Source organism: Convolutriloba macropyga, chromosome 1 (assembly GCF_964194025.1).
Source record: "Convolutriloba macropyga chromosome 1, txConMacr16.3, whole genome shotgun sequence".
Classification (NCBI taxonomy): domain Eukaryota; kingdom Metazoa; phylum Xenacoelomorpha; order Acoela; family Convolutidae; genus Convolutriloba; species Convolutriloba macropyga.
In genome coordinates, this window is record NC_134468.1 from 68,716,031 (window position 1) to 68,742,341 (window position 26,311).

Below are 26,311 nucleotides of genomic sequence, written 5' to 3' on the forward strand. Positions count from 1 at the left end.
CAACTAATATAAGATAAAATCTTCGCAAATTTACTTACTGACTTCAAAGATCCTTCCGATGCAGTAATACAGGCTAATTTCAAAACACCTCATAACTAGGTATAAATTTTGCAGCAAGATGAGTATTACTAATAAAAGGAAGAATAAAAATCTTCCTTGCACCTTTTCCGAGTGCCAATACTCCGTTAAGATAATGTTATAGTTGAAAAACTAGAGCTGCTCAATACTTGCCAGGGATAACTTCCGGAGTGAATGTAATCAGTCAGGTTAGCTTCAATTTCTACATGAAATTGAAAAAATCTCCCAGTTGTCCTGAAACAAAGATATAATTGCATTTCTGCTCAAGAAGAAGCAAAGTTTACGTTTCTTGACTGGTCTATGATCTCCATATTTGAAGCTTCCGTTAAAGAAGAGGAAGTAAATTCCAGTTTCTTTTTGTGTCTGTGTACCTCAGTTACGTAAGAAAAAAATTCTGTTTCAGTAAACCTTGCATTAACTTTTGTAAGAAGTGGTCGAAGATTTGAAGAAAGTAAATGTAAATCAATCAACTAATATACGACAAAATCTTAGCAAATTTACTTATTGACTTCAAAAAACCTTCCGATGCAGTAATTCAGGCTAATTTCAAAAACCCTCGCAACTACAAATAAATTTTACAGCAAGATGAGTATGCCTAATAAAAGGAAGAATAAAATCCTTGTTCCTTTTCTGAGTGCGTATACTCCGAAAAGATTATGTTATAGTTGATAAACTAGAGGCGCTCAATTGTTGTCAGGGAAAACTTCTGTAGTGAATATAATCAGCCAAGTTAGCTTCAATTTATACATGAAATCGAAAAAATGTCCCTGTTGTCCTGAAACAAAGATATAATTGTATTTCTGCTAAAGAAGGAAAGGTTCCGTCTCGTGACTGGTCTATGATCCCCGTATTTTGAAGCTTCCGTTAAAGAAGAGGAAGTAAGTTCCAGTTTCTTTTTGTGTTTGTGTACCTCAGTTACGTAAGAAAAAAAATTCTGTTTCAGTAAACCTTGCATTAACTTTTGTAAGAAGTGGTCGAAGATTTGAAGAAAGTAAATGTAAATCTATCAACTAATATAAGATAACATCTTCGCAAATTTACTTACTGACTTCAAAGATCCTTCCGATGCAGTAATACAGTCTAATTTCAAAACCTCACAACTAGGTATAAATTTTGCAGCAAGATGAGTATTACTAATAAAAGGAAGAAAATTCTTGCTTACTCCTTTTCTGAGGGCCAATACTCTGTTAAAATAATGTTATAGTTGAAAAACTAGAGCTGCTCAATACTTGCCAGGGATAACTTCTGGAGTGAAAATAATCAGTCAGGTTAGCTTCAAATTTACATGAAATTGAAAAAATTTCCCAGTTGTCCTGAAACAAAGATATAATTGTACTTCTGCTCAAGAAGAAGCAAAGGTTACGTTTCTTGACTGGTCTATGATCTCCGTATTTGAAGCTTCCGGTAAAGAAGAGGAAGTAAGTTCCAGTTTCTTTTTGTGTTTGTGTACCTCAGTTACGTAAGAAAAAAGATTCTGTTTCAGTAAACCTCGCATTAACTTTTGTAAGAAGTGGTCGAAGATTTGAAGAAAGTAAATGTAAATCTATCAACTAATATACGATAAAACCTTCGCAAATTTACTTATTGACTTCAAAAAACCTTCCAATGCAGTAATGCAGGCTAATTTCTTCAAAACCCCTCGCAACTACGTATAAACTTTGCAGCAAGATGAGTATGCCTAATAAAAGGAAGAACAAAATCCTTGTTCCTTTTCTGAGTGCGTATACTCCGTAAAGTTTATGTTATAGTTGATAAACTAGAGCAGTTCAATTGTTGTCAGGGAAAACTTCGGTAGTGAATATAATCAGCCAAGTTGGTTTTAATTTATACATGAAATCGAAAAAATATCCCCGTTGTCCTGAAACAAAGATATAATTGTATTTCTGCTAAAGAAGGAAAGGTTACGTCTCTTGACTGGTCTATGATCCCCGTATTTGAAGCTTCCGTTAAAGAAGAGGAAGTAAGTTCCAGTTTCTTTTTGTGTTTGTGTACCTCAGTTACGTAAGAAAAAAGATTCTGTTTCAGTAAACCTCGCATTAACTTTTGTAAGAAGTGGTCGAAGATTTGAAGAAAGTAAATGTAAATCTATCAACTAATATAAGATAAAATCTTCGCAAATTTAATTACTGACTTCAAAGACCCTTCCGATGCAGTAATACAGGGTAATTTCAAAACACCTCATAACTAGGTATAAATTTTGCAGCAAGATGAGTATACCTAATAAAAGGAAGAATAAAATTCTTGCTTGCTCCTTTTCTGAATGCGAATACTCCGTTAAGATAATGTTATAGTTGAAAAAGTAGAGCTGCTCAAAACTTGCCAGGGATAACTTCCGGAGTGAAAATAATCAGTCAGGTTAGCTTCAAATTTACATGAAATTGAAAAAATTTCCCAGTTGTCCTGAAACAAAGATATAATTGTACTTCTGCTCAAGAAGAAGCAAAGGTTACGTTTCTTGACTGGTCTATGATCTCCGTATTTGAAGCTTCCGGTAAAGAAGAGGAAGTAAGTTCCAGTTTCTTTTTGTGTTTGTGTACCTCAGTTACGTAAGAAAAAAGATTCTGTTTCAGTAAACCTCGCATTAACTTTTGTAAGAAGTGGTCGAAGATTTGAAGAAAGTAAATGTAAATCTATCAACTAATATACGATAAAACCTTCGCAAATTTACTTATTGACTTCAAAAAACCTTCCAATGCAGTAATGCAGGCTAATTTCTTCAAAACCCCTCGCAACTACGTATAAACTTTGCAGCAAGATGAGTATGCCTAATAAAAGGAAGAACAAAATCCTTGTTCCTTTTCTGAGTGCGTATACTCCGTAAAGTTTATGTTATAGTTGATAAACTAGAGCAGTTCAATTGTTGTCAGGGAAAACTTCGGTAGTGAATATAATCAGCCAAGTTGGTTTTAATTTATACATGAAATCGAAAAAATATCCCCGTTGTCCTGAAACAAAGATATAATTGTATTTCTGCTAAAGAAGGAAAGGTTACGTCTCTTGACTGGTCTATGATCCCCGTATTTGAAGCTTCCGTTAAAGAAGAGGAAGTAAGTTCCAGTTTCTTTTTGTGTTTGTGTACCTCAGTTACGTAAGAAAAAAGATTCTGTTTCAGTAAACCTCGCATTAACTTTTGTAAGAAGTGGTCGAAGATTTGAAGAAAGTAAATGTAAATCTATCAACTAATATAAGATAAAATCTTCGCAAATTTAATTACTGACTTCAAAGACCCTTCCGATGCAGTAATACAGGGTAATTTCAAAACACGTCATAACTAGGTATAAATTTTGCAGCAAGATGAGTATACCTAATAAAAGGAAGAATAAAATTCTTGCTTGCTCCTTTTCTGAATGCGAATACTCCGTTAAGATAATGTTATAGTTGAAAAAGTAGAGCTGCTCAAAACTTGCCAGGGATAACTTCCGGAGTGAATGTTATCAGTCAGGTTAGCTTCAATTTCTACATGAAATTGAAAAAAATCTCCCAGTTCTCCTGAAATGAAGATATAATTGTATTTCTGCTCAAGAAGAAGCAAAAGTTACGTTTTTTGACTGGTCTATGATCTCCGTATTTGAAACTTCCGTTAAAGAAGAGGAAGTAAGTTCCAGTTTCTTTTCGTGTTTATGTACCTCAGTTACGTAAGAAAAAAATTCTGTTTCAGAAAACCTTGCATTAACTTTTGTAAGAAGTGGTCGAAGATTTGAAGAAAGTAAATGTAAATCTATCAACTAATATACGATAAAACCTTCGCAAATTTACTTATTGACTTCAAAAAACCTTCCAATGCAGTAGTGCAGGCTAATTTCTTCAAAAACCCCTCGCAACTACGTATAAACTTTGCAGCAAGATGAGTATGCCTAATAAAAGGAAGAACAAAATCCTTGTTCCTTTTCTGAGTGCGTATACTCCGTGAAGTTTATGTTATAGTTGATAAACTAGAGCAGTTCAATTGTTGTCAGGGAAAAATTCGGGAGTGAATATAATCAGCCAAGTTAGCTTCAATTTATACATGAAATCGAAAAAATCTCCCCGTTGTCCTGAAACAAAGATATAATTGTATTTCTGCTAAAGAAGCAAAGGTTACGTTTCTTGACTGGTCTATGATTTCCGTATTTGAAGCTTCCATTAAACAAGGGGAAGTATTTTCCAATTTCTTTTGCGTGTTTTTGTAGATGTGATCTAGGTCCTAACAGCCCAAATAACTCCCAACTACTCGTTTTCTTAATGAAAAAAAAAACGTATAAACTAACTAGTTCTCTAATTAGTTCTGATAGATCCCGCCAGTGACAAAATTTCTAATCCTGCCTTTTAGTTAAAACAATTATTTCTTTTCATATTAGTTTCATTTCAGGACGGGCAGCCTTGAAAGATAAACGTCTATTGCTGATTCTTAGCCAACTTCTCTTCCCGTTTTTTTTACAACTTCAATAATGTACCGGACTTTTTTTGTTTAACTTGACCGACTTTGTCATTTATTTAATGTAAGAAAAAATATGCTTCAATTTTTCGAACAAAATCCACGATTTATGTAATTGTTCTCTAAAAAGTTGCAGCATTCATAGAGTCTGGATCATACAACATTTGGTCTATCAGATTTTTTCTTAACCTGAACAAGCTGAACTATCGATCATTTCCAATTTTAACCAGTATAGGTCTTTTCATACGCAAATTTGTATGGGCACACGAACGCACCAAATTTCAACGAGTCAAGGTCTTGATCACGGTATTTTAATCTGCCCGAGTATCTTTAAGGGAAAATAGTCTGGATGGTAATTTTCATAAATCATATTGAACGAAATCCTGATCTGTGTTTTGTTAAAATAAACCACCAATAGAAAAGAGCATAAGCAAGGCTAAGCTCTTCTCTGGATTCCAATTTTCCTTTAATTTTGATAAGAATTTAGAGGTTAATGTACATCCATTGCAAAATAGGTTAGGAGCACCTCACTGGTCTTCAATTAGAGCTTGTAAAATAGAAAACTCATAGCAGACGCGTAGAAGCATGTGTAGTTCTAATCAAGAGGTGAGTGAAGAATGATAAATGTATCCAATCGACGTAAAATCTAACACTGAAGCCGCGAGTAAAACGACAAAAAACGGTTTCCCAACGGTAAAACGATCTGTGCAGGTCAGAACTTTTCAACATGACGCATGAACACAAGGAAATCAACAACAGTTTTACTGCTGTCGTCAACCCCAACCCCCATTCAATGCAGAAAATTGGAAAATACATAGGTATGAGACTTTCTGGTATATAACGCTGGATGATATCAAATCGCGATGCAAAATTTAGAATACTCTTTGATCACAACAAATATCAATATCGTTATTATGGAATATTACAGTTAATTATACATTGATCATTAGAACATTAATTACCTGCTTTATTATAGTTAATAGTTATGTAGTTAAGATAAGGGGACAAAACACCCAATGCGACAAAAACACCCGAAACATAACTCAATGGCGCTCTTCAGATAGCCAAAAATCATACGTTTTTCAAAACCATTATTAGATTATTATGCATCTAACTCAACCGAACCTGGTATAAGGTTGCAATGACCGCTTTGAAAATTTCTCTCACCTGACTTTTTATTGATAATTAACTACTCACCATTTTGGCGGTATTGAAATAAGTTTCGGCACTTTCATGTGTCCGCTTAGTTGTATGTAGTCAAAACTATCACAATCGAACACGATACTGGCAGTTCTACTGAGCAAGTACTCTCCGTAGTAATTAACTAACAATTTAGGATAAACCAAGGCAAGTTTCCTCTTTCGAAAATCAGTCCAGTTTTCATAGCTTTATATCGTTGGCTCTTGCATTGTACCAAAACTATCACAACTGAACGTGAGATTAAATAAATTAATTGCAATCAAAGCAATTTTATAATTGGACTATTGAACTCAGAGATCAAAGGGAACTAAATACTTATTTTTTGGCATTAGGTAAAAAAAAATAGATTCGAATGGTCTCACATTGATCTGTTCGGTGGCACCCTGGTCTTCTTGAAAGCGCGTGCAGTTGTACCAGTTCTGGCCGTGTTTGTTCCAGTCATCCATACAGATCCAGCAGAAGTGATGACTGCAGGTCTTGCACGTCATGTGGTTGCAGCCACCATTCTTCTCAATTGACACTTTGCACTTGGGACACGGCTGAAATTCAAACGAAATGATCTCATAGATAATTTTGGATCTTGGTCTCCAGATACGGTCAGACCATTTGTGTTTCCAGAAAAACACCAGCTACAAAACCAGCTAGCCTGGGGCACGCATAAGCAGATTTTTCAAAAATTAAGAACAGCCGGATAACATTGGACAGATCGCTTTTGAACGACTGGCGTGGTTTTTGTATCAGTTGTAGTTAGCGTGACAGAGGAGGGGAGTCCAAACCTGTGAAAAACTTCACTTCACACTATCATTTTATCTCTTCTCAGCAGCTTCGATCAATTGAAACTAGCGGACTTCTAAAAGAGCTCCGGGATTTACCTGTTCATCCCATTTATGAGGACAACAGTTTAATAGCATAAAACAAATAATCCGCCAAGGGCTAAATAGCAAAAGTCAAAGCTGAATCCTATATGCACAAAAATAACCAAAACATACCCGGCATATTGCCGGAAAATAGCCGCCGTTGATTCCAATAAGCATGATTGGGATTGAACGAATAGAATATATTGAAAAAAAAAGATTTTTGTACAAAAATATTTTTTAAGTCCGATTTATTTTGATGGCATTTCGTAGTTGAACATACTTCGGTTTCTTAGAGAGAGGCTACAGGGGCTACTATCAACACCAATAAGCATTAGAGGTGGTAACTAAGACTTATAGGAACGACGTTCAAATAGCGGGCATCTAAAATTGGGCTTTATGGGTTTATCCCGTTTCTATTTCTGACTTCAATTTTTTATACTGACTCTGCTCATTTTGAATTGCTTTGCTGAGCAACTGATGTTCAAATTCACTTTTAGCAGAATGAGAGAAGAGAGAAACTAGCCTAGAGAAGTCAAAAAGATTTCACGCAAAATGTCGAAAAAGCAGCAAAATGGTAAAGCGAAAAAAAGTTTGACGAAGTAAAAAAAAATACGAGCGCAATAATAGCCGGCTGAGAAGATGAGGTCGGCTATTAAAAAATAAACAAATTTAAACATTTCAATTTCCAGAGCTTTATAGTAAATCAAATGGGACACAATTGATAAAAATTTTGACCTTACGTGCCGTTAGAATGAGTACACAATACATCAAACGTGTTGAAATTAATAACTAAGAACAACATAATAGTACATACCACAGTCTTTGTTCACAGCAAAAAATAAACATAGCCAGCAGATTGCCGGAAAATAGCCGACATAGCAGACGCCCTAGATACATATCGGGATAGAAACAGAAAGAGGAAGAAATTGTTCTAAGTCAGTGTGCAGTTTCAAATTAGATTCTAAACCTGTACCTACTTGAGTTTCTAAACTGAAGGGCATTCAGCTTAATACTAATATCAGCTAGCAATCGCTCTAATGAACTTTGATAACCTAATGCACTCTGGCTTAATGACCGGGCTCTATCGGTTTATCCCGTTTCTTTTGATTCTGCTCTTTTGACATTGAACGTATTCACTACATTGCGTAGTTCAATGCAAAAAAAAGAATTTAGAATCCATTCAGTTGAAACAGTGAGTGAGGTAAGGCAGAAGTCAAACGTGAAAATAGTGACTTATGTAAAACGAAGAACAAACGGTCAAAGCGAATCAAAAGGTAAAGCGAATTAAAACAAAACAGCAGACCTGAAACACCTGAAATACAATCCAAAGAATTGAAAGAAAAACTTAAAAGTACTTTACCTGACCAGCAGATTATTTGAACAACGCCAGCCAAAATACAATCAAAATCATCTAAAGAAGTTGAGAAACTAAAATATACTCATTTCTAAAACGCTTGAAGCATTTACCCCGAAGGCAAAAGTTAATCCCTTCAAAAATAGTTATTTCAAAAATATGTCAAAAACCAAATTTTGCCTCTGAGATCGGTCCACTATTATAACTGCAAGACCTGAAAAGTATTCATTGGCACTTGTAGATCGATTACCTCAGACAATGACAGGAGAAATCAAAAATTGATAGCAATTGCAAATTTTTTTGAAAAAATTGCTAAAATTATGATATTAATATCTTCAGAACCAATTTGGTGTCTCTAGAGGCTATCCAGTAACCAAATTCCAAGCCTTAAAAAATTCATTGGCTCAAATATCGATACAAAATTTGTTTTTAAAAATTCAAATTCCAAAAAATGGAAATTCGTTCTATTAAAATGTTGAAAACCATTCCATTGCCCCTAGCAACTATGTAATAACAGACTATCAAACCCTGGAGAAGGTTACTTGGCTACTGAGGCAACAAAAACTGAATAAATGCAGGTTTTCAAAAAACTTTATAAAAATGAAAATTTTATCAAAAATATTTTAAAATGCTACCATTCCATTGACACTAACATTCATGCAGTAGCTTATTATTCGACCGTGGAATAGGTTTTCTCGCCCTTGAGGATGGAAAAAATCATAAATTGATAAAAAAAATTTTAGGAAAACTTGAAAAAAATGCAGATTTTATCAAAAGAAAAAGGAGAAGAATAGAACGAAATTTTTCTGTTTCTTTTAAATGTCAAAAAGTGTTCTAATTTGGCGTGCAGTTTCAGTTGGATTCTAAAACTACACCTAATTCAGCTTTTAAATTGAAAACTAATAAGCTTAATACCAATGTCAGCTAGCAAACACTAATGAACTTTGATAAGCTAATTCTCAAAGACTTAATAGCCGGGATTTATCAATTTATCCCGTCTCTTTTGATCTTTTGACTTTGAAAGTATTCAATATATTGAGTAATTCAATGCGTAAAAGAATTTAAAATTCATTCAGTTCAAATAGTGAGTGAAGTAAGTCAGAAGTCAAACGTGAAAATCGTGACTTATATAAACCGAAAAACTTGAGCAAAAGGTACAGCGAATTATAAAAGGGGAGCGCCTAAATAATAGCCGTTTGAGAGGCTTACGACGGCTATTAAAAATTACAAAAATATTGAAAAAAATTCAAAAAAAAATGCAAAAAATAGTATCATTTTGCGTGTTTGTGTTTGTAGCATCAAAACATATAGCTCACAAAATGGTCATAATATGTAATTTTGTCTCGCAGAAGACTTTCATCAACCTTTAAAACATCAACCTAAGATTAATCAAACAAAAACCCAAAAAAAATATCAAAAAACATGAAAAATTGCACTATTTTGAGCACAAAACTCCTGAAGATGACCTTTTAACTATAAATTAAGGCCATCCCAGCAGCTGCGCCACTCTAAGCACTTGAAGGACTACTAAAGCCCATATTGGGCATCTAATGAAACTTAATGCCCACTGGGCTTTACCTGTTTATCCCGTTTTGAAAGATCAAAGTCATTGAAAAATGTGTAAAAACATCTAAACAAAAACACAGCGCACAAATACTTGTAAAAAAGGAGAGCGCCTAAATAATAGCCGTTTGAGAGGCTGACGGCGGCTATTAAAGAACATAAAAAGTCAAATACAATAGCATTTCTCGTAGGTGAATTAGGTACAAATAGAAAACAAATGAAGGCAAGAATCAAAAACTCAACTATAAACCTTTCAAAAAGAAATGAAAGCCATAGCTAAAAGCAGATGCCGATAATTTGAAAATTGCAAATTACACGGCATTAGAAAGTCAATGAGAACTGTTGTTTCTGAGACTACGCGACAAGACCCCAAGAAAAGCACTAACATCTCAAACCATTAATTAGATTCATGTATACCTCGTAAGCAACCGATGACAATATCTCTGCATGAGACTTATATATAGGACAACCTAAACACAGAATAAAAACAGGGCAAAAACCCCAAAATTCGCTAAAGTTTTAAAACACAATTTATAATATCTTCAACTATGAACTAAAAAATTTAATAGAATAATTCAAGCATCATTAGCAACAGATCAGACGTGTCATTACTGACTGATTGACAAGACAACAAAAACACGCAAAAACTAAAACTCAGTTTTTGAAAACAATTAGTGAAAAGCCATGAACCATCAATTAGACTCATTTATCCCTCATTAGGAAACGATGATAACAGTCATTTATGACACCTAGTGAAAAAAAACTACAAAACTGAGCAACCCTAAAAAATCGTTGATAGTTTTTGAAAGCAAGTTGTGGCAAAGTAGTGAAAACCTTTGTACATCAATAAAAATTGTTTAAATTCTTTCTGTTTTGCTTTATTAGTTTGTCATTGAAACCAGTAATTAAAAGACTAGGAAAACGGAAAACAAAAAACTACCAAAAACCAGTCAAACTCAAAAATTGCTGATATTCTATCAAAACAAACAATGTCTAAGTATTAAAAACCATCAACTGACAATCGATGCCTTCAAAAACAACTGAGCATGATCAGAACAGATGTATGACATTTTGAAACGTATCAAAAACCAAAAGAAGTGTGAACAGATCTTTAAAATGTAGCCGGAAAACCCCGGAACCTAGTCAACGTAGATATTGCAGAGGCCCCATCATTGCCCTCAATGAACAAAATGAGCCTACTAATTGATTCTACCAATTATTTTTAAGCAAACTGCCAAATGTCTTACTAATTGCTCTTCTATGAATGGTGAATGAGGCAAACAATTTAGAGCAGGGCGTAGGTTTAAATTCATGCGGCACAAAAACTTCTGCCTAGTGAGGGAGTAAAACCCGCGACTTCTCAAATGAGAGTCGGGAACAATAACCTCACCTCCACGATAAAAGGCAATATATGCTTTTCGCTCAACCGATTATATTTTAGTAACGACTTATTTTCTGAATGCAGGAAATTCAAATTGATCAGAAAATCAAAAAGTAAAGCCTAAAAAAGTCACCGAAGAAAAAATATCAAAATAATATAGAAAAAACGGCCAAACAAAATCATTGCATAAAAAGGCATCTTAAAAATAATAATTTCAAACTTCGTTCGAGCGCAATTTTATCATTTTGAAACAATAACAGGAAAACTAACATGAAATACTGACATGACAATTCAATAACTGACTATCATCTGTACAAACAGATAAAATCGAGGAAAGGGGACAAATAAAAAAACATTATAAAAATCCTTAAAAAAGACAAATGCTACCTCCCAACAATTATTCAAGGGAACTTTTCATAAATTTCTCTGCTAGATCAGTGAACTACCCACTGCCCGTCAGAGAAACATTTAAAAAGAAAAACGTCAAAAAACGAAATACAATTAATTTCAGTGAAAACTGCTGTTTATAACCTTAACCAGTCAATATATGATAGCTCTAGATTACACAAGAATTTGCGAAACCTAAAGTCGGAAAAAATAAGCAAAACAAATAGAATGCCGAAAATCGGGCGAAATTATTAAATACAAAATTGTTTTTTGACAAACACAACTCAAAAATAAAATCTATCAAATTAAAAGATAATTTAAACCGCAAAAGGTAGCCGGCAATTTGCCGAAAAATAGCTGCCATTGCCGTACCCGACGCACATAGAGATCGAAACGGAAGGAGATAAAAATAGCCAGAATTTGTTTCTAAGTGTCAAAAAGAATTCTAATTTGGCGTGCAGTTAGTTTCAATCAGATTCTAAAAATATACGCACTTCATTTTCTGTACTGCAGGCCATTAGGCTTAAAACTAAGGCTAGTTATCGATCCCTCTAATGAATTTTGATAAACTAAGGCACATTGACTTAATCATTGGCTTTATCTGTTTATTCCATTTCTTTAGAGCTTGCTCTTTAGAAATTAACAATATTCACTACATTGCGTAATTCGATGAGAAAAAATATTGAAATCAACTCAGTTGAAACAGCGAGTGAGGCAAGTCAGGAGTCAACGTGAAAGCCGTGACTTATGTAAAACAAAAACTTGACCGAAACGTAAGGCGAATTAAAAAAGGAGAGCGCCTAAATAATAGACGTAAAAAAATCAATCAAGTCAGTCTGAAAATTTGCCTGTCAAAAACACGACAAACAAAGACGGCAAATTGCTCGAAAGGTTCCACCTAGAACCCACTGACCAACGTTGGGATTGAAACAGTAAATCAAAAAATAACGACAGCCTAATTTTTTCTAAGTGTCAAAAAAAGTTCTCAGTATAATTTTATCTACAGTTTTCGACTAAAAAGGCGAATTCAGTCTATATGGGGAAAATGAGCTTAATACCACAACCAGTTAGCAGAATATTTCAAGGAACTGGGATAACTTCATGCACCAAGTCAAATCTTATCAATTAGTGCCCGAGCTTCATTGGTCTAACCTGTTTCTTTTGATTTCTTTTTTAAATTAAACATATTCGCGTAAAAATGCTGAAAGAATCAAATTCCATTTTGATGAAACAGTATGAGCAGTACTGTAAGACAGAAATAAAACGTCAAAGTGAAGCCATGCACAGCGAAAAAAGTCATGGAAAAACGAATAAACAAAGCAAGACAATCCTGAATTACAACGCAAGGAATTGAATTAACTGTGGACGTGAAATTAAAAGATTAACAGCACCATTAAACTAAGACAGTAAAAATTGGCAAAAACTCAAAAATATATATATATATATATAAAGAATCATTTTTTTCCAGGATCTTGTGTTTTAAAGAATTACCAATAGCAACAACACTTTTTTTTAAAAAAAAATGACTTTTTACTCATTTTCAGATTGAGTACACAATACAATAACTTGGTTGGAATCAATGACAGGCAAAGCAAAGAAGCGGCAAAACAAAGAAATAGGCGAAAATCAGAAAATTTGTGAAAGTCAGTGTCACGAAAGAAAGAAAACCACACAACTACATGCCTAAAGCCTTAACCACAGCATACCATAAAAATTATGAAGTCATAAAATATCTTTTATCAGCTCTAATGTTTTGATTTTGGAAACAAAGGGTGTCTTCGTCATGGAAAACATAAGCTAGAGATTTGAGTTAATAAAATCAACAAAATTATGTCCACCTGAAAGGCCGATGAGAACTGTTGCTCTTGATACTGAGCTATAAGGCCACAAAAAATAACAACAAAAACATGCCAACTTAAAAAAAACAACTTTTTTGAAAATAAAGCGCTAAACTGATTAAAAAAAGATTGTTAAGAACTCAAAGAACTAATTAGATTTGCTTATAACCCAATAGCAACCGAAAAAACCTGTCGTTAAAGAAGAGAACAAAAAATACAACTTATCTTTAATGATGAGAACAAACAATACAACCTGTCGTTCTGAAGTAATGGAGATACAACTAATTTTTGAAACATCGCAAAACCACATTTTGAAAACAAATGGCGTAAAAGTCACAGAAAACATTAGCCACAGACTGAAACAATTTTTTCGATTAACTAAATCCTCATCAGCCAACGATGAGACCTATCATTAATGAGACTGAGTTAATAAGACAGCAATAAGTCTAGAAAAAACAGTCAAAACTAAAAGAAATCACCAAAAATTTTTTTAGAAAAAATAGTGTCAAGACACGAAAACCACTAGCTATGAAATGGAATAATTAATTAGCTTCATTTGTGTCTCATTGGCAAGCATTGACACCTGTCATAAATGATATTAAGTGACAAGACAGAAAAAATTAAAAAGTGACAAAAATAAATAATTAATAATTTTTGAAAACAAATAGTGTCGAAATTTTAAAAAGCCTTAGCCTTAATTGATGAATACAAGTCATTGCAATTAGACACAACTAGAACACATATACCTCATGTTTATAACAATCAAAAGAAGACCCATTAAAAACAAAGCATAGAGGCAACGCACAAAAAATTCTCTCAGAAATTGAAAATGTGTTTCAAGCATCAATTTCTCACTCCACTTAAAAGGTAATTTAAAAAAACAATTATGGCTCCAACCTACCCCTTTTTGCTCCTTTTACAACTCGAGTAAAAGGTCGATTACAACCATCACTCTAAGGTGATTTCTCAGAGACGTGAAAAAGCTGAAAAGGTGCACAGATCTTAGAAAAAAAATACAGCACACCAAAACAATCCAAATACTTTGAATTTTAAAAAATGTGTAAAAAAAATTCCTGGCCTTAAAATCAAAAAATTTTTATTGACTAAAAACTAGACCTAGAAATGACCAGGAATGGTCTCGGAAAGCCTTTAAGAAACAAATCAGATCAGAAAGAGTGCAAAAACAGTAAAAAAAGTCAAAAGGGCGCATAAGGACAACTACTATCGAGAAAGCAATTTTCGTTCAAAGTTTTCTTAACTTGAAAATTAGAAAAAAAACATTCACTTTGTTGATCAATTTCCCATTTTGCTGTGACCAAAATCATTTCTCGAAGAGTCGTCTATGTCGAAAAAACAACCCTTTGAGAAAACTTTCATATTGGCACCAATTCCAAAAAAGCAAATTGGAGACAATGAAATTTTTAGCCCCAAAAACAAACAAAAGCAAAAAAAATTCAATTACTTCCTCATAATATAGTCGGTAGATTGCCAGAATATCTACGAAATAATAGACTTCCGTGACTTATAATGGAGAGAGAAACAGATACAGATATAAATTGAAAAAGTTATCGACGCAGCTCAAAACGCTATGCAAAAAATACGGCGATTAATTAATAAAGCTTGTCAAAACCATCACTCTAAGGTGATTTCTCAGAGACGTGAAAAAGCTGAAAAGGTGCACAGATCTTAGAAAAAAATACAGCACACCAAAACAATCCAAATACTTTGAATTTTAAAAAATGTGTAAAAAAAATTCCTGGCCTTAAAATCAAAAAATTTTTATTGACTAAAAACTAGACCTAGAAATGACCAGGAATGGTCTCGGAAAGCCACTAAGAAACAAATCAGATCAGAAAGAGTGCAAAAACAGTAAAAAACAAGTCAAAAGGGCGCATAAGGACAACTACTATCGAGAAAGCAATTTTCGTTCAAAGTTTTCTTAACTTGAAAATTAGAAAAAAAAACATTCACTTTGTCGATCAATTTCCCATTTTGCTGTGACCAAAATCATTTCTCGAAGAGTCGTCTATGTCGAAAAAACAACCCTTTGAGAAAACTTTCATATTGGCACCAATTCCAAAAAAGCAAATTGGAGACAATGAAATTTTTAGCCCCAAAAACAAATAAAAGCAAAAAAAATTCAATTACTTCCTCATAATATAGTCGGTAGATTGCCAGAATATCTACGAAATAATAGACTTCCGTGACTTATAATGGAGAGAGAAACAGCTACAGATATAAATTGAAAAAGTTATCGACGCAGCTCAAAACGCTATGCAAAAAATACGGCGATTAATTAATAAAGCTTGTCAAAACTCATTGCACAGAAGCCTTTTCATTAGAGCCTTTTCCTTTATTACACATATTAGTTCCTTTGAGCTTAAACTAAATCAAAATAAACTTAATTTTTAAATTACAAAAGTCATTTTATTGAGTGAGGTGAGTCACTTCTGATCAAAATCTAATCACACAAAAAAAACTTTTCTAGAGAGAGAGAGAGAGAGAGAGAGAGAGAGAGAGAGAGAGATAAATGACGTCACACACGCAAACTCTGTTAGTGAGAGGAAGAAATCACGCAAAAAACTTTTGCGAGAGAGAGAGAGAGAGAGAGCCATGCAAAACGAAAAAAGTTATGGAAAGAAAAAAAACAACGCAAGACAATGAGCACCATTAAACTAAGACAGTAAAAATTGGCAAAAACTCAAAAATAATATAAAGAATCTTTTTTTCCAGGATCTTGTGTTTTAAAGAATTACCAATAGCAACAACTTTTTAAAAAAAATGACTTTTTACTCATTTTCAGATTGAGTATACAATACAATAACTTGGTGGGAATCAATGCCAGGCAAAGCAAAGAAGCGGCAAAACAAAGAAATAGGCAAAAATCAGAAAATTTGTGAAAGTCAGTGTCACGAAAGAAAGAAAAACACACAATTACATGCCTAAAGCCTTAACCACAGGATACCATAAAACTTATGAAGTCATACAATATCTTTAAACAGCTCTAATGTTTTGATTTCGAAAACAAAGGGTGCCTTCATCATGGAAAACATTGGCTACAGATTTGAGTTAATAAAATCAACAAAATTATGTCAACCTGAAAGGCCGATGAGAACTGTTGCTCTTGAGACTGAGCTATAAGGCCACAAAAAACAACAACAAAAACACTCCAACCCCCCAAAAAAAAACTTTTTTGAAAACAAAGAGCTAAACTCATTAAAGAGATTGTTAAGAACTCAAAGAAATAATTAGAATTGCTTAACTCAATAGCAACCGAAAAAACCTGCCGTTAAAGAAGAGAACAAAAAAGACAACCTATCTTTAATGAACTAGAAAAGGCCAGGAATGGTCTCGGAAAGCCATTAGGAAACAAATCAGATCAGAAAGAGTGCAAAAACAGTAAAAAAAGTCAAAATGGCGTATAAGGACAAACAACTATCGAGAAAGCAATTTTCGTTCAAAGTTTTCTTAACTTGAAAATTAGAAAGAAAAAAACATTTCACTTTGTTGATCAATTTCCCATTTTTCTGTCACCAAAATCGCTTCTCGAAGAGTCATCTACGCCAAAAAACAACCCTTTGAGAAAACTTTCATATTGACACCAATTCCAAAAAAGCAAAATGAAGACAATTAATGAATTCTTTAGCCCCAAAAACAAAAAAAAGCAAAAAAAATTCAATTACTTCCTCATAATATAGTCTGTAGATTGCCGGAATAGCTACGAAAGAACAGACTTCCGTGACTTATGATAGAGATAGAAACAGATTCAGATATAAGTTGAAAAAGTCATCGACGCCGCTCAAAACGCTGAGCAAAAAATACGGCAATTAATTAATAAAGCTTGTCAAAGCTCATTGCACAGAAGCCTTTCCATTAGGGCCTTTTCCTTTATTACACATATTAGTTCCTTTGATCTTAAACTAATTAAAAATAATCTTGATTTTTAAAGTGCAAAAGTCATTTTATTGAGTGAGGTGAGTCACCTCTGATCAAAATCTAATCACACAAAAAAATTTTACTAGAGAGAGAGAGAGAGAGAGAGAGAGAGAGAGAGAGAGAGAGATAAATGACGTCACGCACGCAAACTCTGTTAGTGAGAGGAAGAAGTCATTCAGAAATGTTGACTTTCAGCTTTGCTGTTTGAACAAATGTCAAACGAAAAAGACGAAACAAAAAAACGTAGCAGGACGAATCCTGACGTACAATTCAAAGACCTTTCATCGAAAACTAATAAAAAACTAGCCCTAGAACAGACTATGAAATAATCGAGAAAACAATTTAAAAAAATCAGATGAACGAAATAAAAAAAACAGAATATCAATGTCAAAATGCCTATAAACAAAAAAACTACTAGCGAGAAACGGAAATCTGGTTCAAACAAAAAATGAGGCCTAGAATGATCTATGAATGGATTGGGAAGACCATTTAAAAAATCCGATCCGAAAACCGAAAAAACTTCACAAACCAAAGTGAAATTGACGCATGCGAACAAAGAACTATCGAGAAAGCGATTTTTTTTCGAACACCATTTTCTCACTCCAGTTTGAAATTAGAGCAAAAAAAACCACTCGCTTTTTCGCTCCACTTCCTGTTTTGGCGTGACCAAAATCACCACTCTAATTTGACTTTAAAAATTATGAAAAGGTGTGAACAGATCTTAAAAAACATAGCAGGACAAGTCCTGACGTACAATTCGAATTTTCATTGACAAAACAAAAAACTGGACATTGAACGGACTATGAGTGATTTGGGAAATCCATTTCTAAAAAAAGCAGATCAAAAAAGTAAAAAAAAACAGAAAATCAATGTCAAAATTCCGCATGTGAACATAAAAACCACTAGAAATGAAAAACTTGGTTCAAACAAAAAACTAGACCTAGAATGAACTATGAATTGATTAGGAAAACCATTCAGAAAAAATTCGACCCAAAAAATTCAAAAATGTTTAAAATCAAATTGAAATTGCCGCATGTGAACAAAAAAACCACTATCGAGAAAGCGAATTTTTGTTCGAACACCGTTTTCTCACTCTACTTTAAATTTAAAGCAAAAATCACTACTCCAATTCGACTTCAAAAATCATGAAAATTTGTGAACAGATCTTAAAAAAAGACAGCGCCCCAATACAATTCAAATTCTTTGAATTGTAAAAAACCTAGAGCACCGCAAAATAGCTACGCTCAGATTAGAGCCTCGCAGCTATAATAATAGAAGTGCACGTAAAAATAAAAGCTTTCTTCAATCAAATTGAGATCATTGAAATGCTCACACAACTATAGGAAAGCAATAATAGGCCCCCAAACCTGTCGAATTTCGAAGGAGAAAACAATGGGCAAAAAATGCTTAAAAAGTTTCAAAAAACCCAAAATAGCTGCAAAACCTACAAATTAGCATAAAACAGAGATTGATAGCCGAGAAACTAGAAAACACTATCAAAACTAGCTTAAATTTATAATCGAGTCTATTCAAACCTCCCAAACACTCTTTTCGCTCCACTTTTTAATTTTGTTAAACATTCAAACCATCCAAATTTTTTCACGTATTTAATTTTCTGCTTCAAATTCACTCCAATGAAATTGATTTAAGACACCGCTCCAGTACTATCTCTTCGAGTCGTAAAAAAGACAATTGTAACAATTTTTGCAGATTTTAATCCAAATGCACCTATTTGAAGTATTAGCAGCTGTACCTTAGTGTGAGCCACAATGTAGTGAGCATTCTCACTATCTGTAGTGTACTTGAGCATCCACTTGTCTAACAGGTGGCACTGCAGTGGATCGTGCCAGTCTCTTCCACACTTGAAACAGATGACCTTCCCACAAATACACTCAGCCTTCTTCATCAAATCCTCTTCCGCCTTCAGTGCATACGTGCACTCGGGAGATGAGCACCATCGCATCAGCCGATTTTTCTACAACACACATTTTCCAACTTTCTTTCTCCAATAGTCAAAATGTACGAGAACAACCTAAAGTCGACCGAAAAACGAATCAAGGAGGCAATAAGAGGTTGAGAAGCTAGGAAAGATGCTTCAGTTAACATGCACCATACTATGCACCATACTAAGATTGTATTTACTTTAAAAAATTATATGGTCATATTGCACTGACTCTAGATTAGCAACCGAGTGGGATCTTGTTAAAACTTGTTGGTGAGAGATCAATTAAAAACTTAGCTTAAAAAGTAGTTGCTAAAGCGTCTTAAATATATCAAAAAATACAAAAATCTTGCATTCACTGGTAAGATGTATCAGGTTTTGTTTCACTGGCTACTTCCTTTGGACTTGTTATCTAGTGCTCGTTTTCTGGGACGGCATATCAAACAGATTAGTGATTCGAAACAAGGTCACGAGGGGCTACCAAAACCTTAATAAGGGCCACAGAGCAGTAATGTAATGATCTATTAAGACTGACCGAAAACAGACGAGTTTTAAAAACGGACAGACATTTATTTGTATTTTTTTATTAATGATGTGACTCTTCAATAACTGTCATCAATTTCTTTTAAAATTAAACGATTAACAAACCTGTACATAGTTGTTGGCCATTAACTGCTTGTATTGTTGAATAGCTTTTGCTTTCCCCTCGAGTAATTGACTAAAAACAAAGCGGCACATAACGTCTGCTAGCTTAAGTTTCTAAAACAATTTAGATGTACTTACATTATGAGGGAGTCGTCAATGACATTTTTACAGTATTCGTCGGGACATAGAACTCGCTAAAGCACATAGAACATTTACTACCGAAGTATAGTTAAAAGATAATGCTATGAAAAAAACCGAGTCCATTTCCCGCCAATTGACTCAGCAGGAAAACCAAACACAACCGTTAGATTGCCGAAAATAGCCGCCTATGACGCGCTAGACGCACATCGGGATTGAAACAGAGAAATAAGAGATTGAAATTGACAAAAACTTTTTCCTAACTTTCAAAAATTGTTCTTATTTAGTGTGCAGTTTAAGTTTGATTCTAAACCTCTACTTACTTCAGCTTCTAAACTGAAGGGAATTAAGTAAACACTAATATCAGCTAGCAATCGCTCTAATGAACTTTGATAACCTAATGCACTATGACTTAATGACCGTGCTTTTTGCGAGAAATGGAAATTTGGCTTAAACAAAAAACAAAAGTCTAGAATGAACTATGAATGGGTTGGGAAAAAATCCAATCCAAAAAATCGAAAAACATTTAAAAATCACAGTGAAATTGCCGCATGTGAACAAAAAACCAAAAGCGAATTTTTTTCAAACACCGTTTTCTCATTCTACTTTAAAACTAGACCGAAAAAATTTCACGCCGCAAAACCACTCACTTTTTTGCTCCACTTCCTACTTCAGCGTGACCAAAATCACTACTCCAATTTGACTTCAAAAATCATGCAAATGTGTGACCAGAATTGTAAAAATGAGAGCGCCTAAATAATAGCCGTTTCAGAGGCTGATGACGGCTATTAAACATAACCAACTAACGTCCGGCGAATTGCTCTCAAACAACCGCGCAGCGGTTCGTTTTGTCAGTAGCTAACCATCGTTTAGAGAGGCAAGCTTTAGCTATATTAAAACGAGGTGAGAGCAGTGGGCGTGGGGGTGCAACGGGCTGCTGATGGCGGCAACAGTCGGGAAGGGGGGGTTAATAATGGGAGAGTCGAGTGGGAAACGGTTGGAGAAGGTTTTGGCTGCATGGGCTCCTTAATGTGTGGGAGGGCTGTTGTAGGGGGGCAACCTTTAAGAATCGCCCTTCACACCATAAAAATAAGTCTCCAAAACAGTTTCTGTGAATCGCATACTTGAAGAAAAGTGAGCTGAAAGGCTCTAAGAGCACTTAATGCCCGGTGGGTGCTACCTGTGTATTCCGTTTTTGAGGACAAAATGTCAGATGGGTAAGACGGAAAATCGGTCAAGCGAAAAACCGCATAAGACCGACAGGACTATTATAATTGCTACACGTTCGAGAGCAGTTAAAAACCAATAGAAAACATAACTGACTTAAGACTGAACAATCGCACTGAAACGACTACTGGATGCTCAAATCTATTGAATCCTGCTTCAGTCGGGGGAGGGGTAGCTAAAATCGGTAAGGGGGTTCAAATGGCGTCATTAGAATTCATCATATATCACTATAACCCTAATTAAATTTATCGGCACACTTTTCAGTTGACTTTTCGTAGTGAATTGCTACCACTAGAGTTCAGCTGCAAAGTCTTAGTTGATCAACGCAAAAAAAAATCAGTTTAACTCTAAAAAGATAAAGAAAGGCCAGAAGAAGGTTGGTGGCCGAAACAAACTCACATAACCAACGAAGGTGGGATAATTTTCTCCCACACGACAGACGAGTGCCTATACTTTAAAACATACCCGGCAGATTGCCGGAAAATAGCCGCCGTTGATTCCAATAAGCATGATTGGGATTGAAAGAATAGAAGATATTGAAAAAAAAAAGATTTTTGTACAAAAATATTTTCTAAGTCCGATTTGTTTTGATGGCATTTCGTAGTTGAACATACTTCGGTTTCTTAGAGAGAGGCTACAGGGGCTACTATCAACACCAATAAGCATTAGAGGTGGTAACTAAGACTTATAGGAACGACGTTCAAATAGCGGGCATCTAAAATTGGGCTTTATGGGTTTATCCCGTTTCTATTTCTGACTTCAATTTTTTATACTGACTCTGCTCATTTTGAATTGCTTTGCTGAGCAACTGATGTTCAAATTCACTTTTAGCAGAATGAGAGAAGAGAGAAACTAGCCTAGAGAAGTCAAAAAGGTTTCACGCAAAATGTCGAAAAAGCGGCAAAATGGTAAAGCGAAAAAAAGTTTGACGAAGTAAAAAAAAATACGAGCGCAACAATAGCCGGCTGAGAAGATGAGGGCGGCTATTAAACATGTAACTCGCAGTTTGGCTTGAATTTTTGCCTTTCCTGCAATTGTCGATGCTTATTTTGAAGAATATGGCCGGCAGATTGGCGGAATAGCTGCGAAAAAGACTAGCGCGCCGTATAATAGAGATAGAAAAAGATATAAATTCAAACCGCTCCAAAAGCTATGTAAAAAACATTCAGCAACAAATCTAAAAAGCTTGTTTAAGTTCATTCTGCAGAAGCAATTTGATTAGTGACCTTTATTACACATTTGATATCCTTTGATATAAAACAAATTCAAATTAAACTAAAGTTTTAAAGTGCAGATTTCATTTAAATTGAGTGAGGTAAGTTTCGAATAATCAAAATCTAATCACGCAAATGACCTCAAAACTCTTGACCTTTTTAGCTCTGCTTATTGAGCAAGCGTTAAACGAGAAAAGGGAGTCAGACAACAAAAACACATAGCAAGCCAAGTCTTGACATAAAATTCATTGATTAAACAGAAAAATTAGACCTAGATTAGACTATTAATTGGAAAAACAATTTAGAAAAAATCGAGAAAACTGAAGCAGCAAAAATCGAAGTCAAAATGCCGCATGAGCACAAGAAAGCACTAAAGGAGAAAGCAAAAAACATCACGCCGCAAAACTGCTCGCTTTTTCGCTCCAATTCCTGTTTCGGCGTGACCAAAATCATCAATCCAATTTTATTTAAAAGTCTTGAAAATGTGGGAACGGATAAAAACCCAGCCGTAAAAATTCCATAAACAGCTCGGACGATCCTCATTGTCCTCACTGACATGATGCACCACCTACTTGATTACACTAATTGTTTCGAAACAATAACTAAAAATTAAATGAGAAAACAAACGACAAAACCAAAGAGCATTTGATAAAATTTACACCAAGTTGCGACTCCTAACGTATATGAATTGGTCAAGAAAAACAAGAGCAGGAACCATAAAATTGGAAGAAAGGCAAAGAACTTCAAAAAACGGACAAAAATTTGCGCGACTTTTTTTACGAAAACAACTCAAAGTTAAAACAAATCCAATTTGAAAGACAACCAAAAGTGATAGAACAATTGATTTTAATTTAAAAAAACTCCCGGAATGCTATCAAAAAATGAAGACAAATACAAAAGTTGCTGAAAAGGCTTAAAACAAGACAAAATGTTAAATATAGCTGAAAAATGACACCACAGGCGTAAAATTCGCTCAAGATGATCAAAAAGCATCCCAATGTACCAGTTTAAATAATTGAGTGAAACACCTTTGACTGCAAAAGTTGGAGTTCAAACAAAAAATAAACTAATTTCAAAAAATATTAACGCACGTAATCAAACATTTCCTCTATTCTTCTTTTAGTGCCGTGTCTGGTCACAGACATAGGCTTTCCATAAAAGTCTCCTTCTCGTTTCCTTGCGATTCTTATGCACTCGGCTCGACTTCTTCCTACTTTTTCCGAGATACCATCCAGATATGTCTTTCTATTTCTTCCTCGATCTTTTTCCGTTGATGCATCCGGAAAGACTGCTTTCTTCCAATTCGCCTTTTCTGACAACATGTCCAAAGAACTTAAGTTGCCTAGTTTCAATATCTCTCAGTATCATCCGGTTTTTCTGGGTTTTACTTAAAACAAACTCATTGGTTGATGTGCGCCCCATTTTCCTGAGATACCACATTTCAACACTTTCAAGGGGCTTCTTCGTCTAAAAATTGAGTGTCCACGTTTCACATGCATACAAAAGTACCGGCCAGACGTAGCAACGTAAAACTCTAAATCTAGTTTTGAAAGGAACTTTTTTGTTTGTCAGGATCTTTTTCAAATTAGTAAAGGCAGTTTTTGACTGGGCTATTCTACTCTTTATTTCTTTTATACATTTTCCATCTTCGGTTACAAGCGTCCCAAGATAAGTGAAGGTTTCTGTTTGATTTATCTTTTCTTCATTCAAATATATTGAGCACTTTTCTGGTTCCTTGGAAATTACCATTACTTCGGTTTTGTTTTTCTTTGTGTTAATTTCCATCCCATGTTTGTCACATGCATCTTTTAAGGTTGACATTAACAACTGAAGTTTTTCTTCCGAATCTGCGATCACTGCTTTTTCGTCTGCAAACCTAAGATTGTTAATGTTCATTCCACCAATGCTGACACCTTTCATATCTTCTATTGACTTCATTATTTTGTCACTGAAGGTATTATACAGAATTGGGGAAGCTACACAGCCCTGTCGGACGCCAATCTTGATGTCAAAGGCATCAGTTTCCTCGTCACCAATTTTCACCGTTGCTTTTTGATTCCAATAGATATTTTGTAGAAAGCGAAAATCTTTGTCATCGATGCCGGCTTCATCAAGGGCTTCTAAAACTTCATTGTTTCGAACCTTATCGAAAGCCTTAACAAAATCAATGAAGCAGACAAAAAGTTTTTGTTGGTGGTTCAACAATCTCTCTGCAATTAGACATAAAATGGCATTTCGCGTGCCTCTGTCTGGCATGAATCCGAATTGCTCTTTGCTGATTAGAAAATGGGCTTTCTCTTCAATTCTTTGTACCATAATTCTCAGCAGTAACTTTAGAGCATGGCTCATGAGAGAAATTGTTCTGAAATTTTCACATTCTGTAGCACCAGGCTTTTTGGGTAAAGTGACAAAAACAGACTTGAGCATTTCATCAGGAACAACGCCTGTTTCGTAAATGCGATCAATCAGGTGATGCACTAAGTCTATTCCCATCATTTCCAGTGCCTTCAGCGCTTCTATCGGAATGCCAACAGGTCCCATTGCATTATTCTTTTTTGCGATTTTCATAGCTCACCAGACTTCATCTTTGAGTATGGGTGGTCCTGTTAATGGCTCCTCGAAAACGAAGGGCATTGATTCACTTCTGTTTGGATCGTCATACAATTTTTTGGTATATTGCTGCCATCTTTCTTTGACTTCACTGCTTTCTAAGAGCAATAACCCGTTCTCATTTTTAATCAAGCTCGTTCTGCGGGAACTGCGTTGTTTTCCTGAGAGTTCCTTAATTCTTTTGTGTGCTTCAGCTGGGCTTACAAGAAGTCTTTGTTCGATTTCTTTGCATTTTACTTCCAAAAACTTCGTGTATTCCTCATTGCACTTCTTTTTGACCTGCTTGTCTATCAAGGGGTATTCATTCGTTCCTTTCGCTTTTCTGCGTTTGTCAAACAATTCTTTTATATCTTCAGTTATCCATGTTTTTTGTTCCTTCTTATTGTGTTTCGGAATATAATCTTCTAAGGCTTTAGTAATTGTGCCACTGAACGTTTTAAACAAGGAGAGAGGTTCTTCGATTGTAAGAATTTTTTCACTGTTCTGCTCTCTCAAATCAAGCGACATGAACAAAAAAACCACTATCTTCTCTCTGCTCTTCGGAAATTTGACCTTAACACCTTATTCTCACGCATTTAACTTCCGGTTTCAAATACATTCCAACAAAATTACCAACAAAAAAGACGCTCCGCCAATACTCCTCTTCGAGTCGAAAAAGACACCGCCCCAATACAATTCAATTTCTTTGATTTGTAAAAAAAGAATAGCACAGTAAAATAGCTCAACTTACAGCTATGAAGGTGAAAAAAACCTAGCCAGCTACACCTTGACTGAATCGGGTTTATCATTTTATCCCGCCCTTTAGGACAAGTCAAATGGTAACAGAAAAAATAGCCTGTACGAAAGGATTGAAAGAACGACGAACGGTAGTGATATCATATATTACTATCATCAAAACAATGGATGACTTTGACTTCAATGGATGAGCTATATTGCAATTCAAGCCTAAATAAATACAACATAGCTGACAGATTGCCGGAAAATAGCCGCGATAGGCGTTCGTGGCCTTCCATGAAATGAAACTACTAAAAAAATAAGATAAACAGATCGACTACCAGTCCATTAATAGACCACTAGACTTTTTGGGTTAGAATCGGACTGTCAATTTTATGACACATACGGTCTATAAGAAAAAACCCTTAGAGCTTTTTGAAAAATGATATTCAAAATCAAAACATCAAGACCAATACTCAAGAATTAGGGCATATAGAATTGTCACTACATAGATACATACCATTGATCTTTAGCCAATAGATGTTCACAAAACCTGAAGTTCCATACGTGAGTTCAGAAGTCACTTTTTAGTGAGGTAAGTCACGCAACTAACCTAAACCAGAAACGACGTCAGACACAAATTTTAACTGCAAAGCAGTAGAAGTCATTGAAAAAGTCAACTCCAAGAAGTGAGTCGTAGGAATCATCGATGGAGACGAATTAAAAAGAACACAGCAGGAAAGTCCTGAAATACATTTCAAAGAATCATCTCAAAAAGTTGAGAAACAAACAATCAAAAAACTAAACAAAAAT

General features: G+C 34.7%; 1 protein-coding gene across 1 annotated transcript in view; it reads right to left on the reverse strand.

Annotated features, from left to right (window-relative positions):
* Positions 1-26,311, reverse strand: part of LOC142341867 (E3 ubiquitin-protein ligase ariadne-1-like) — an 80,000-nt gene that overhangs the window by 42,758 nt on the left and 10,931 nt on the right. The window contains exons 4-7 of the mRNA XM_075393158.1: positions 19,734-19,789; positions 19,599-19,668; positions 18,762-18,983; positions 6,055-6,231 (exon numbers count right to left, since the gene is read on the reverse strand). Coding sequence (XP_075249273.1) covers positions 6,055-6,231; positions 18,762-18,983; positions 19,599-19,668; positions 19,734-19,789 — 525 coding nt within the window. The remainder of the gene's footprint in view (positions 1-6,054; positions 6,232-18,761; positions 18,984-19,598; positions 19,669-19,733; positions 19,790-26,311) is intronic.